Genomic DNA, 15,790 nt, shown 5'->3' with positions numbered 1-15,790 from the left:
AACAAAGAGATCTCAATAAAATAATACGAAAGTGGCAAGTGTAAACCTCTTAGGTTGCTACCTCAAATTATAAAGAAAATGGAGAGTGTATTTGTATCCGATTCCGCACCAACCAACTTGATCAAACTTGTGATAAAGATATATATATATATATATATATTTACGTAAGTGGCAAGTGTAAACCTCTTAGGTTGCTACCTCAAATTATAAAGAAAATGGAGTGTATTTGTATCCGATTCCGCACCAACCAACTTGATCAAACTTGTGATAAAGATATATATATATATATATATATATATGAAAATGAAAAGGGCAAAATGGTGATCTGCATGGGTGTATGGGGTTGGTAAATAGAGAAGAAGATGAGATCATAAGATAAAGAAGATAAGGGATAAATGAACAGTGCAACACAGGTGAAAGTAGAAAAGATAAAAAAGTTGAAAATTAATGGGGTTGCGTGGTACCGGAGAGAGGGGACCCCATTCTTCTTCCATAGGGTCTAGCAGGGTGTCCCATTTCTTTTGCAAACCTCTCTTCTCTCTCTCTCTCTCAAACCTTATAAGTGTTGTGTGACTCATTAGGAAATGATGGAAAAAAGGCCTTAATGATCAATCACAAGGTGCATTCCCTTTCTTAGCTTATATAACCCTGTTTTCCTCTCATCAATTCAATTCCTTTCTCTTTTCATATCAAACCCACTTCATTGATCTTTTCAATCTTTGTATACAATCCAAACTGAAACTAGTCCTCCTCATTGCCTTTTTTTTTTTCTCTCTGTCACTTCCAAACAATAACAAGTAACTGTTTGACCAATAAGTGAATAACAATGAGCATGAATGAACTCCAACAAAACTCAGAAACAGAAAGCACTTCAAACTCAAACCCATCATCCCCATCCTCACCTCAACAACAACAAAACCCAAAAAAAACCAAGCGTAATATTCACGAGCGTGACTCAGGAAAACACACGGTGTACCGTGGAGTCCGCATGAGAAACTGGGGCAAATGGGTGTCTGAAATCCGCGAGCCACGCAAGAAATCACGCATATGGCTCGGAACTTTCCCAACTCCAGAAATGGCCGCTAGAGCTCACGACGTTGCTGCTCTTAGCATCAAAGGTAACTCTGCCATTCTCAATTTCCCAGAGCTCGCTGACTCTCTGCCACGCCCTGCTTCACTAGCCCCACGTGATGTTCAAGCCGCGGCAGCCAAAGCAGCCCAGATGAGCAAGTTTGATTCTTTAGCTCCTTCGGCTTCGTTGTCTACATTGGTTTCAGCGATGGACTTGTCTAAGGAGTCAGAGGAGTTGAGTCAGATTGTTGAGTTGCCGAGTTTGGGGACGAGTTATGAGTCAGAGCAGGATTTTAGTAAGGAATTTGTGTTTGTTGACTCGGTGGATGGCTGGGGGATGTACTCGCCGCCATGGTTTCAGACTAATATGGAGAATTTTGGAGCAGAGACTAATATGACGCTAAATAGCTTTGAAGGTTTATTGTGGGAATGTTAATTGCTCTGTTTTTTCATTTGTGGATGTGAATGTGAGTGTCCTACCTAATCTTTTTTCTTTCTTTCTTTTGGTTTAAAACCCTTCTTTTTTCTATCAAGGGTCTAAAACCTCTCTTTGTCTATGTCTCCGTGTGTGTTTTATGTGTGTGTCTCTGTATTTTCTGTGATTAATACTAATCTTCTCTTTATCTAGCTAACTGTACAGTGTTAGGATGGGGAAAAAGGAAAATGTCAATAATTTGCTTGGCTTGACTGGTGTAAAGTGTTTGCAAATCAAAGCTTCTTTCTCTAGTATAATAAGTATAATAATGTAGCTCGAACTCCCAAAAAGGTTCAAAGTCTCGTCTAAGATATATAACCTTGTCCTTGGTTTTGTATCAAAAACGTAAACGAAATTCTATGAAAAATCTGGTTAAAAAAAAAAAAAAAGGGTGAGAAATTTACCATGTTGTTGACTTGTTATCCATCACCTTCACATTGTGCTTTTCATTATTGAATTAAGTTAAAATGAAAAAGCAATCACAAATATATATTTATGATGTTCAATTGCTACATCAAATAGAGATGGAGATTTGAATTTTAGTTCTTTCATAAATAAGTGATACTAACCGACCAGTCTTATGAGCAATCGCAAACGTGAAAAAAGTCAATAAATGCTGTGCCAAAAAGCCTAGGTTCTGCTCAAGAATGGTCCCTAGCTATTCGCCTACTCCTTCCACTCATGGACTTCAATTCTGATGGTTTTGAATGTGCAGGATTTGGTTTCATGTGTAATGCTAATCTAATCTTTAAAGTTATTGAATTCGACCACTACACCGTAAGTCTATTACATTAAATATTAATATAACAAAATTAGTATAATGGTATTAGACATAATATCACATCTAAAAATTAAAAGTCATTGCAATAGTAAATTATTATGTTAACAATAATTAGTTGTAATAATTTATAATTTTTAGTTGCAATAGAGATTTTAATACTAAATTGAATTTAGAAATTTTTTTGCAATAACTTAAATTGAAGGAATCAATTTTTTTTAACAACTTAAATGGAAGAAACCATTGTAATAACTTGATACCAATTATATATTTTGCAATATATTATAATAGATCAAAATTTCAAAGAGATGGCTTATTGTAATAACTAAAATATCAATTATTTTACAATCTATTGCAATGAAAACCATGAAGCTACAATGAATATATTATTACAATGATCTAATTCTAATTATTTTACAATCTATTGTAAAAAAAAAATGAAAAATTTAACTATTACAATAAATATACTGTTGCAATAATTTGAACCCAAATTATTTTTGTCAATTCTTTACAATCTATTATAATAAAATTAATGAAATAATAGCCTATTATTACAAAATATTCGAAGTAATAAATTGTTTATTGCAATAGCAAATATATTATTACATCAAAATTTTCATTAAAATATTTAAGGTTTATTGCAACAAAATTTTTTTATAGTATAAACTTATTATCTCAAATTTTCATAAACTATTATAATGACTACAATATTATTTCAACAATTTTTTTTATTGTAAGAAACTTAGAGGCTGTTTGGTTCACTAGTTTTCATGACTCAATTCTCAGTTTTCATAACTCAATTCTCAAAAGTGGTAGGACCCATAGTAAAATACTCGTTTGCCTACACAATTTTTTTGTTTTCATGACTCTGTTTTCAATACTCAATTCTCTACTTTTTGAGTTATGAGTTGTGAAAACTGAAAACGACTTTTGGCTGTTTTCAGTTTTCAGTTTTCAATTTTCTGTTTTTCAATGGCAAAGTTGTAATTAACGTTACATATTCGGTCCCACCATCTGACTTTTGCTCCCTCTTTATCTCCTTTTCTCTTTTTTTTTTTTTTTTTTTTCTTTTTGTCTTTCACGTGGTCTGGGGAAACAGCTCTGCTACTCCTCTTCTTCTTTTTCTTCTTCTTCTTCTTTTCTTTTCTTTTCTTTTCACTTTCTGAGCTTCGTTTTTTTTTTTTTTTTTCCTTTCTTTTCTTCTCTTTTCACTTTCTGGGGTTGGTTTTTTTTTTTTTTTTCTTTCTTTTCTTCTCTTTTCACTTTCTGGTTGGTTCTTTTTTTTTTTTCTTCTTTTCTTTTCTATTCTCCTTTCTTTTCTTTTCTTTTCACGTTAGTTTTTGGGTTTGGTTTCTCCGCTTGGGTTCTTCTTTTTTCTTCTTTTCTTTCCTTTTCACTGGGTTTCCATTCTTTTTTTTTTTTCCTTTTCCTGGGTTCGGTCTCCCCGGTGTTCTTCCCTCTTTTTTTTTTTTTTTTTTCCACTGGGTTCGGTGATCTGAGTATTTTTTTTTCTTCCTTTCTTCTTTCATTGGTTCGGGTTTGTGGGAACTGGGTTTTCCTGGGTTCCTAACATCAACATCAATGGCCTGGGCAGATTTGAGTTTGCTTTTTTTTTTTTCTTTTTTTTTTTCATGATTGAGAAATCTGGGTTTGTTCTAGAATATATTTATGCATGTTTAATTTTGTTCTGGATGAGAAATCTGAGATGATAGAGGTGAAAGGGAGAAAAATGAAAAATGAAAAAAGAACGAACTGAAGAACTGAGAAAGAAGAAAGAAAAATGGAGAAAAAAAATCTGACCAAGTGACAGAGGTGGGGTTCATGAATAGTGTGAAAAATATTGAGTTATTGAAATAGAGTGATGGTGCCAAACAAGTGTATATTTTAGAGTGATGAGTGATGAGTAATAAGTAATAGAAATTGAGTGACGAAAATTGAGTGAGCAAAAATAAATGGCCAAACAGAGGCTTAATTTTTTGTTTTTGTGTAGCGGACTCTCAGTGTCTTCAGAAAAGTATAGAGAGAGATGGGGCCGTACCACTTGGGTAATGCAGAATTTAGCTTTAATTGGCAGAAGATGACAGGTGGGTGAAACATTGTGAGCTGGGATTCTGAAGTGACACTTAAATTTTCCCAATGGGGTACCACCACCAGGTGTCTATCTTTTACTTGTTTTTGCCCCCATTTGACCATTTCTTTATGCTATCTCTTGCATTTTGTTGAACAGGGCTGACATATAGTAAGCTATAATTTGGATCATTTCTCTGTTAAGGATTAATAAGACGCACAGTGTCTATCAATGATGGACCATTGATATTTTTTTCAATTTTTCCTAAGGTGGACAAGAGACAAATTACAGTACAGTAGCCAAGCCACACGACCTTTCTACAACCATAGACCGAGGAAAAACTCTCTCTCTTAAATAATTATGCTGTTGAAAGCTTGGCCTCACTCTTTTTCTAATGATGATAGAGGGCCTGACAATAAATTTACTCAAAAAAAGATGAAACAGGTGTCAGGAATTTTCCTTCTGTCCTGTGATATGGGTGAAAATTGTGTTCAATTTAAGTCCTTGCAAGAATTTTATAATGACAAAGGAAAGTCGAAGCCATCATCTTTTTTTGTTGCGAAATGGAATACAAAACAAAACGACCATGGATTTTTAAAAGCACAATCATATATAATCATATCTTGGGGGTCCCTGCTTTGATTTAAATGTTTGACCTCTCAAGAAGAATTTGCTGAATAATTTAGGAGTGGATGACACCATTAATTAGCACTTGTGTATAAAGTGCTCACAGACCCATATTAATTTGCATGCTTCGAAACGGTAAGAGACTGGACTAGAGTACAGCTTTCCTGGTAATAAAGGATTCCATATTTGTAACAAATAGTAATTTTCAATTATTAGAATCAAAGTCCTCCATTCATTTCTTCTTTTGAGAAGAGAGTAGATATAATTGATGATTTGATGCTTCGTGTCTTTAGGCAAAGTTTTAGTTTTTAGAAAAGCGTGGCTCTTTTACTGTATCTAGTCGCGCATGACGCAGAACACGTTATGTGCATGTTTTTTGTTTTGTTTTTTTGGTTTTTCATTACGTTTCTTCCTATCTTTTAATCAGAGACTAATTATTGTTTACGATGAGTGAGTTTATAACTAGATAATTGCTGGTTCAAATTTTTTTTTTTTCAAAGTGCTAATGCTTGGACTTGAACTAGGAAACTCCTAGTCAAACCTTAAAAANCCTTTCTGGGGTTGGTTTTTTTTTTCTTTTTTTTTTTTCTTTTTTTCTTTTCTATTCTCCTTTCTTTTCTTTTCTTTTCACGTTAGTTTTGGGTTTGGTTTCTCCGCTTGGGTTCTTCTTTTTTTTTCTCTTTCTTTTTTTCTTTCTTTTCACTGGGTTTCCATTTTTTTTTTTTTTTTTTTTTCACTGGGTTCGGAAAAAAAAAAAAAAAAAAAAAAAAAAAAAAAAGGAAAAGGTTAAGAGTCGGAAGAATAAATATCATAAGGAGATTGGAGATTATCAAACCTAAACTGTTGGAGACTTGGAGCTCATTTTTAGAAAGGAAAAAGATTCTACTTGTTTGCATTTACAATTTTACACATGCATAAATCTAAAACATAAAAGTGGACGCAAGAGCGGAGCTAGGAATTTTTGTTTGAGGGGGCCAAGTTGCGATGTAATATATTTATCAAGACAACTTTCACACCCACACACACATATGTACACACATGCGCACTTTTTTTTGTTATATATACACACATTTTTTTATTTGATAAGTTATATATATACACACACCCAACCAAAAAAAAAAAATCTTAGTATTTTCAATCAAAATTATTTTTGACGGCGATCTTTCATAAAATAAAATTCATTTTTTCCATTTTTCATGTTCAAAATCTTAAAAAGTTTCATTTTAAATACAAAGTATCAAATTTTATGCTAAAGTAAGTACAAAATCTTTCAATTGAACTAATGAAATTTTCAAAAATATGAATGATCCAAAACTTGGAGAAATAAGTTAGGGTTTAAACATATTTAAAGCTACCTTATTTTAACACATTATATGGCAACTAAAGACACATTTCATGTGTAGTTTTAGTGACAACAATTTTTTAATGAGCCAATGACTTGTTAATCGACACATAACAAGTTGAAAAATATAAATTTAAACATTTTTGATACCAAATTTTATCAAATATTTAACAGATATAAAAGCACATTTTATAATAAAAAATAGAATTGCGAAAAATAAAGTTATATCTCTATAATTATTAGACCAATTACTTTTTTGAAGAGCATTATTAGACTAATTCAAATATTTGGGGAGGACCAACTCTTATTTTTGTAGACTAAATTTTGAAAACATAAAAATAATTGTATATATATTTTTAAAAATTTTAAAATTTTGCGGAGGCCATGGCCCTCCACCCTTATACATGCCTCCACCCCTGAGTGGACGTGAAAATGGTGGACGTAAAATAATCTAAAATCATTTTTAGTATTGTTAAATTGTTCTAAAATTTTACCCATTTACGAATTTGAAGTCAAAATTATTTTAAATTGTGTGAGATAGTAGATTACACCTGTCATTCTGTCAGTAAAAATAAACGAGTGTCTAAAATTTTTTGAATACTTACAAGAAATTTTTTTTAGAAATTCTCTTGAAATTAAGTCGTTGTATCTCTTTTTTCTTAATCATTATAAGTTGGTAGAGTATGACCATTTTTTTCTATATATATGGTTTGCATTTTCATATTTTAATTAGATGAATTTAATGTGGACAATTAACGTAACCTTTTTTTTTTTGGTAAGACTATTAACGTAACCTTTAAACTTCAATTTGACCAATCAAATCAAGCCAATCCAAAAAAATGGTTGAGAAGGTTTTATTATTCCAATTATTTAATATTATTATCATGTAGCATGACGTGGAACCTGTGTCTAGGCCGGATCGTATAGGATTAAGACTTTCTGATTATGGCACAACTGAAATTATACTTAAAAAAAAAAATTCCTTATATATCATTATTCAAATATTAACGAAGTAGATAATGATTTCTTTTTCTTTTTATACTTTCGCAAAAAACATTTGGAGTAGAATGTATTTTTTACTCAATCGATGCACTGTCAAAGATGACAATTTTCACAAAATGTAAACTCACATAAAATGATACCAGCCAAAAGCCTTGTAATTGATTTAACATATTTTTATGCATAAAGTGTTTTGAGGTTTAGGAGAGAAAATGTTTAAGTTACGGAATTAGTAACATATTATACTTTGTAACTATCTAAAAAAAACAAAAACACAAAATGATACCACGTTAGTAGTATCAAAATTTAATAAATGAGAGATTTGTACGCAAAAATAACCACATCACTAACATCCCCGAAAGTAACAGTGAAATGTTGATATAATTATTTTGTACATACGTGTTTCTCATTTATTGAATTTTGATATTACTAATGGAGTATCATTAGATGTTAGAAATTTTTTTTTAGAGTGTGTTGGTGTCTATCTCTCTTCGTATTTCCTTAAAGACATAAAATTTGCCACTTACCACCCTCTTATCCTACCTTTCTTTAATTTTCTACCCCAAAAAAAAGAAAAAAGAAAAAAACACTTTGGCATTGCCCAAAACGTCATTTCCTCATCACTATATTTTTCTTTGACTTATTCCAAAAAAAAAAAAAAAAAAAACACCTCACACAAATGTTGGAAATATAACCACAATGGAGGAATATACTATGGAGAGTTTTGGATGGTAGTTACGGAGTTAACGTCTGTAATGATAGTATGATACTCATTCATAATTATTCTTCATAATAAATAAATTATGGGTATTTTTATACAAAATCATGTAAAACACTACTCAAGAACAAGAACATACCAAAACTTCCAGTCCCTTAATTAAACAAATATATCTAGACATTAAACAACATACTAGTAAACTTTCATCCATGCCAATAAAAAAGCTGCAAATGCATGGATGGTACGCTTCCAGCAAAGGAGATGCAATTAATAAAAGACCCCTATCTGTCACCCTAATCCATGTCAGATTTGCGTATTATCTAATGCGTTAAGCTATCAATTTCATTCATTAAAATCATTATCATATGGGGGGGGGGGGGTCCTTTATAATCTCCACTTATTTTTTTTCTCAATCTAGAATCTTTCTCATTAATTAATGAGACAAAATGGCAATTTCTTTTACATATCATCCTCATAGATGTCACCTTTGGTAGTTGATAAATAAACTAGCAAAAGACGATAAGTGCATATTCAAAAAAGTGCATACTCAAAAAACTAAAACCATGTGATTCTTTTTTCTTTTTCTTTTTTAAAGAAAGAAAGACATCTACTTTTATTAAGATAAAATGGCTAAATCAACTTAAAAAATAGAGTAAACTTGTGGTAGAACATCTTCCATCCACACCACATAATTTGAAAAATTAATTGTTAATCTAGCCAAACTATGATGAGCAACTTTATTACTGTCTCTCTTAGTATGAGAGTAAGAAATTTTTGAATAAGAACTAGCACAAATCCGAGCATTCAAAATCAGTAAGCCATAAGACGCCAAATCTGATTCCTTATTGATCAAAGCCTTCACCACTAACTTAGAGTGACCCTCAACTATTGCTCTGTCCATCCCAACCTCCAAACCAAATTCTAGTGCTCTGATACCACCACCAATTAGATTTTTATTATAATTCTTCAATGATTGCCCAAAATATTTCCATATTTGGAATCCTGCCTCATGATATTAAGCATTTAAGCTAAAAAGAATTAGCCAAATTGAGTATAAGACAACAAATCATTAAAAAATGAAATAATGTTTTGATATGATCAATGATCTAATTAGTGTGATCATGATAAAGACTTTATAACCGTTATAGTGGTTTTGATGTTGTCATTCTTATCTGTACATGACTTTAGACATTCTTTATTTTAGTCGATTTTCCCTTGTTTATAGATAGATTTTGATCTGTTAAATTCTTTTACATTTTTGTAACCTTTTTATATGGGTGAGATTGGCCTCAAGGATAAGGGAAGGAGAAAATTCAAATGAAAATCCTCAATATACACTACAAAGAACAACGGCTATAGTGGCATTTGAAAAACGCCACTCTTATGTCTTAAAAATACCACTATAAGTCCCTTTGGACTATAGTGTCATTTTTATAGTGGCACCTTAAAAATACCACTATAGGTCCCTTCGGACTATAGTGTGTTTTTTATAGTGGCGCCACAAAATGCCACTATTGTACCATAACTATAGACCTATAACGGCGTTTTATAAAAACACTATTATAGGTCTATACTTTATAGTGACGTTTTAAAACATTGCCATAGGCCCTTATTTTTTTTTTAAAAATTCGCTATAGTAGCGTTTCGAACCGCCACCATAACCAACAACATCAAAATCAAACACTGCTATAGACCCATCTAAATGCTACTATAAGCCTAGTATTTTAAAATACTACTACAGACCCTTGAAAATGTGGCTATAGAAAACTTATAGCAGCGCATTATAGTGGTGTTTTATTTTTATTTTTTATAATACTAAAAAAAAAAGTCACTATAGGCCCTTTTTTTAAGTGATTTTTTTTTTTTTTTTAATCCTAATTGCACTTTCCGTAGTTATTTTCTTGGCTGAATTACTACTATATATCTATAATTGTTTTTTTTTTTGTTTTTTTTTTTTTTTGTCAATTAGATAGTATTGACAAAAAAAAAAATTATAGATAGTAATTTAGCCAAAAACACATATCTATAACTAATAATACCTGGGATGAAATATGTACAGTATAGAACATTGTCTATTTAATTACATTAGGATTTTTAAAATAGTTCTAAAAATTAGACATAAAAAAGGGAAAATATTTATTATGGGGCCTGAGAGGTTGGCAACCTCGGCCCACTTTACATCCGGCTCGAGGCCCATGCCGAGGAGGAAGGAACATCCGAAGATGAAGTGTGAAAGTCTGAGTTGCCAGGGACACTGCCGATAATGACCCTGCCTTCTGCCTACCGGGACCTACGTTAAGCGAAGGAGCAAGTCCAGGATAAGCTGTCACCTCCACACTAAATGCGCTCACCTAACCCCTTGGCCGCACTAATGGAGATGTAACCTCTGGACAGGGCAACCTTGGTTACTGCAACTCACATAAGTGCGGGAAAAGCGGCTGATGGGACGGGCGGTCAGAAGAGAGGGGCATGGATGATTAGCAAATGAAAGAAAAAGGTTGTAAAAAGGGGTTGTAAAAAGGGGGCTATAAAAGGGGAAGAAGGAGATTAGCGAAGGGGGGGCTTTTTGGGCCTTGGACGCTCTCTGGGGAGAGAGGGAGACCATCGTCAGGCTCCTTGGACCGGTTCTGAGGGCACACCTTGGAGGGTAATCCTGGTCTGCCGGCCCTCGACGGAGGTGAATGCCACATTGGGCGTTGTCCGCTTGCTAGGGCCAAGTTCTTGAATCCGCTCTCTACAAAATTCATTGTACTGGGTTAACTGGGCTTGAGTCCACTCTCTCGATAGTAGAAGTGCTCAAACTCAGTCCCTACATTTATAAAGGTTTATTGTGTTTACAAGAAATATCAAATGTAGATCTATGAAAAATGGACCCGGATTCGTTAATCTACCTTAACTCAAAAAAAAAAAAAAAATATATATATATATATATATGAGTTTGAGTAGGATTTTTTTTACCCATGAAAAATGGGCCGACTTGAACATTTAACCTACAAATTACACAAGTTGACCATTTTTTTTTTCAAACGGAATGTTTTATTCGCATTTTCTGTTTTGCTTGTTTTGAATTTTTAACTCTGTGTAAACATGTTTCACAATTTCACTTCTTAATATTTTCTTTATTTCCCTTTTTTTTCTAAGTTCTTTCCTTCTCTCAAACACTCATATATTCTTTCTTAGCAATGTCTGGCGTTGAAGGTTTTAGTTTAGAGAACTTTGGCTTTTGTATTTTTTATAAAAAAAAATATGTATTATTTAGCTTTTATTTTTAGTATTTCTATTTATTTTTACTCTTATTGTAATGAAAAACAAAACAAAATTATTAAGTTTTATTTATATATATATTATTATCACTTTTTGCATATGAAAAAAAAAAGATTCGTATTGAGTTGATCATAATTTTCACAATACGTATAAGACAGCCCTCTTTTTACCCAAATTTGATTGACTCGATTCGTTTCCCAAGCCTAATCAAACATTAGTCCGACCAACAAAGCCATTATGGAAAAGAGCCTAACCAATAAGTTCTTGTGAATATACTTCCTTAATAAAAAAGAAAAAAGGAAATAATTATATCAAAAACCTTCTGATTAAATGGCATTACTTTAGTTTCTTTAAATGAAAAATTCAAGATTCGAATCCCTCTCTCTAACTTGTAATGATTTCATTCCAAATGTGTGGACTCTAAATCATTGTGAAATAGCTAGTGTCATTCTCCATCATGGTAAGATAAATTTAATAAAAAAAAATTGAAACCTAATTCAAATAAATTTATTTATAGGCGTAAGGGATGATATTAATGGTAATTGATTTTCAATTGTGCGGTACATTTAAAATATATCAAAAGGGTAAATTGTAAATGTGGGGCCCATGGGCCTGATAGCCTCAGCCCATCGTGTAAGTAGGCCCAAGGCCCACACCGAGGAAGGATGACCATCCGAGGCTAAATTAGGGAAAGACTCTGTGGACGACTAAATTTCTCGGTTCGAAATAAGTCAAACAAGTAAAATAGTGTCACAAATGTGAATTTGTATTGATGAATGTGTGGAACAATTCTCTGTTGATTACAAAAGAGTTATCCTCTGATTCGATCTCCTTGAAAGATTTGCTAATTGGATTTGTGGTAATGTGATTTTGACTTGAACACAAAGTATCCTTCAATTTGGTAGAAGGATGGATCGAAGATTGTTGAAAACGGAATTACAATGAATCTCTGGCTATGAGCTTGTTAGAAATCCTTTGTTCTTCACGTTCTTCGTGTGTTCTTCGTGTTCTTGATGTGTTCTTCGTCTTCGAAGGTTTGTGGTGGAAGTTCTTCGGGGCTTTAGAGGCTTGAATCCGTAGAGCTTCGCTGATTTGTGGTTTGTGATGTTTCTGGAGGCTTTTGAGCTTGATTCCAGTGAACTTTGAGATTTAGGAATATGATTTGGATGATTCCTCTTCGAATGTTCTTTGTATTCGAAGGTTTGTGGTGGAAGTTCTTCGGGGCTTTAGAGGCTTGATCCGTAGAGCTTCACTGATTTGTGATTTGTTGATGTTTCTGGAGGCTTTTGAGCTTGATTCCAGTAAACTTTTGGATCTAGGCGGATGATTTGGATGATTTTCCTTCGAATGTTCTTCGTATTCGAAGTTGAAGTTCTTGAAGTTCTTGGAGGCTTTAGAGCTTGGTTCCGGCAGAGCTTCTGGACTTCTGAGTGCTTCCAATGGCCTGGTCCTCCTTGGATTTCATCCCCTTTGAAATGCCTTAGGAAGGCTTCTATTTATAGGAGTTTTGGGGTAGGTAAGCGACACGTGGCGGAGTTTGATTGGTGACACGTGGTAGAGCTTGATTGGTCCGCTTATGTCATCGCTTGCACGTGCTGACTGATTGTGTCATCGCTTACACGTGCGAGACTGCTTATGTCATCGCTTACACGTGCGATGATGTGTGATTGGTTTTTGCATAACACTTGGCAAATTTCTATTAGTTTCTGAATAGTGATAGCAAAACCTAGCAGCAATATGTGGTGCTTTGTAATTGGCTATATTTTGTGGACTTGGTAGTGTGACGTGTCAGCTTGTGATAGGTCGGGAATTTTTCCTGTCTACACTTCTATACAAATAAAATTTTTCACATCAATCCAAAAATAGTGGAAAAACCCTGCATGTAATCCGTCAGGTTCAGGGGCTTTAAAAGGCTTTAAAGCCCAAAGGCCTTGCCTAATATTTTCTTCCAAGATAGGGGCAGCCAAATTGGACCTCTCTTCCTTAGTAAGGGAGTTGCAACTAAAATAGAGGCCCCTTGAATCAAAGGGGGAAGTTAAAAACTCCGTTTGGAAAATCTCTTTAAAACCCGAGAGTATGTAGTTTTTAATCCCCTCTTCCTTGGTAATACACTCCCCAACAAAATTTTTTAACATCATAATCTTGTTCCTATGCCTCCCGACCAACGTGGATACATGAAAGAAGGAGGTATTAGAGTCACCATACGTAGCCCAATTAAGACAAAATTTTAAGGCCCAATATTCCTCCTCTTGCTGCATTATTAAGTTATACTCTTCAATGAGGCTTTTCTCCAATTCAATCAAGAAATGATTAGGGCCATTGGAGAGAGCTTTTTGGGCCCCATTTAGCCTAGGTAACACCCTTTTCTTTTGGGCAAAAATATTTCCAAAGACCAATTTGTTCTACTGTTTAGCATTGTCCACAAAGCTCTTAATAGCTGTCTGGAGGTCAGGGTCAGGCTCCCAAGTTTTCCTTACAACATTAGGAAAGTCTGGGTGATGCATCCACATGGTGTGAAACCTAAAGGGTTTTTCAGTTGTTGTGGGAGGAGGTCTAGTTAATTCTAGGAGAATAGGGCAATGATCAGAAAAAACCCTAGGCAAATGGGTCATTGAGGCTTCAAGGTAAAGAGTTCTCCAAGCAGGGTTCACAAGTCAACCCCTTCAAAAAACAATAATAATAATAAATTAAAAAAAAAAACTGAAATTTTGTGACAACCAATTTTTTTTGCTACTCAACCATGGTGGATGAGGTTTGCCCATTAATCCATGGGCAAGGGTCTTCGGCCAGTGTTGAAGGCTTCACCTTGATAAACCCAATATAAATCAAATTACTTTTATTGCCCTACTTGGTAACAAGCCTGTGACTACCAATTAAGAAAAGCATTTTAGTTTGCAATTTACCATTGTTTTTAATTCCATTTTTGTGCCAATTCTATTTTTATTTTTATTTTTATTAGAACTGAATATTTTTTTTTGTTGGGCATGTGACTTATCACCATGATCAAGAATACTCATTACCTGCTTTGAATGCTCACTGTTTGCTCGTAAGACCTTTGATGGCTATCTTGTCACACGTGTGCTACTTCTGCCTCCCAAAGTTTCTCTTTTCCCTAAGCCTTGATTCCCGCCCACACTTCCAACAACCCAGAAACTTTCCGATGAGGGACCACCCAGGTTGCTGGTCCCCGAACAGGCTTTCTCACATAGCCCTTGATCTCCAGTGGCTTCTTGGCCCATGCTGCTCGTGTTCTTCTCCTTGGTGGTTTCTTTTGCATTCCACCCGGCTCTTAACCAGTCTCCATACTAGTGATTGGCGTTTTGACAGTTAGTGGACGTTGGGCAATGCTTGTTATCATGCCCGAGCTTCCCACAAATGAAACAAATTGTAGGTAGACGTTCATACTTGAAGGCAAGCCAGAGGCGTTCTCCATCAGAGCTTGTGATATAAGCTCCCCTTCTAAGTGGCTTGTCAATCTCCAACTCCACACGAACTCTCATGAATTTTGCTTGATCAAATTGCCAAGAACGCTTATCAACTTCAATAAATCTGCCTATCTTACTTCCAATCTCTTTCCCAACTTCCTGTGACATATGCTTAAATGGGAGACTCCAAATTTGGACCCAAAAGGGGGTATGTGTGAAAGTAATATTAGTGGATGTTAGCCCTTTTTTCCATCTACAAAGTAAGAGAAGGTTATTGTCAAAACTCCAAGGCCCACACTTCTCGACCCATTCAAGTTGAAACTTAGAACTGAAATTGAATTGGAGTATGTTATTTCCCACTTCCACTATTCTCATGTTTGAACCCATTTTCCATGCTGATCTTAAGGTGTTTTTTAGAGCTCGCTACTTCTGTTGCCGGTCAGAGAGGAGGCGCCCAAAGAGACTTAGGGAGCATTCTTCAAGAAGGTTTGAGCTATTTTTAACAGTAATTGGAATGACTTCTTCTTCTTCTTTGGTGAGCTGCAAGTTCTGTAGGCTATGGAGAATGCTCTGATCCATAAAAACCTTAAAGTATTGGCTATTGCCTAATGAGGGTTAGGTGGCCAAGAGAGAACCCTTAGAAAGAGAGGTTAGGGAAGTAACAGCTCGTATTCAGCGAGAGAGACAAACTCCTACTAGGGAGAGATTTTGATATCAGTAAATTGAAACGTGAATACTGTTAATGTGTGTGTGTATATATATATATATATAATTTTTTATTTTTAAAGAGAGTAAACTGAAATGAATTAAAATAACCGGAATTGGCTAAAATGACATGTAATGAAGTTCGAGATAAAGCATAAATCTTTATTTATTTATTTATTTTTTTGAAAAAAAAAACTAGGACTTTAGGAGAAACAACTATTTTTATATTACTTTTCACAATCTATGTGGTATGATATCTGTTCCTCAAAAAAATGTGGTATGATATCTTATGAAAATCAGCCGATCACATGATCCTAC

General features: G+C 34.0%; 1 protein-coding gene across 1 annotated transcript; it reads left to right on the top strand.

Annotated features, from left to right (window-relative positions):
• The first annotated feature begins 506 nt into the window (after positions 1-506).
• Positions 507-1,784, top strand: LOC112028537 (dehydration-responsive element-binding protein 3). Its single transcript, XM_024061232.2, has one exon. The coding sequence runs from the start codon at positions 827-829 to the stop codon at positions 1,505-1,507; it is 681 nt and encodes a 226-aa protein (XP_023917000.1). The 5' UTR covers positions 507-826; the 3' UTR covers positions 1,508-1,784.
• The last annotated feature ends 14,006 nt before the right edge of the window (positions 1,785-15,790 follow it).

This window comes from Quercus suber, unplaced genomic scaffold (assembly GCF_002906115.3).
Source record: "Quercus suber isolate HL8 unplaced genomic scaffold, Cork oak 2.0 scaffold_119, whole genome shotgun sequence".
NCBI classification, from domain to species: domain Eukaryota; kingdom Viridiplantae; phylum Streptophyta; class Magnoliopsida; order Fagales; family Fagaceae; genus Quercus; species Quercus suber.
The sequence above is the reverse complement of the archived record's forward strand: the minus strand, read 5'-3'. Positions and strand labels throughout refer to the sequence as shown.

Coding starts and splice junctions, on each gene's coding strand:
- LOC112028537 (XM_024061232.2), top strand. CDS start 827: ATGAGCATGAATGAACTCCAACAAAACTCAGAAACAGAAAGCACTTCA.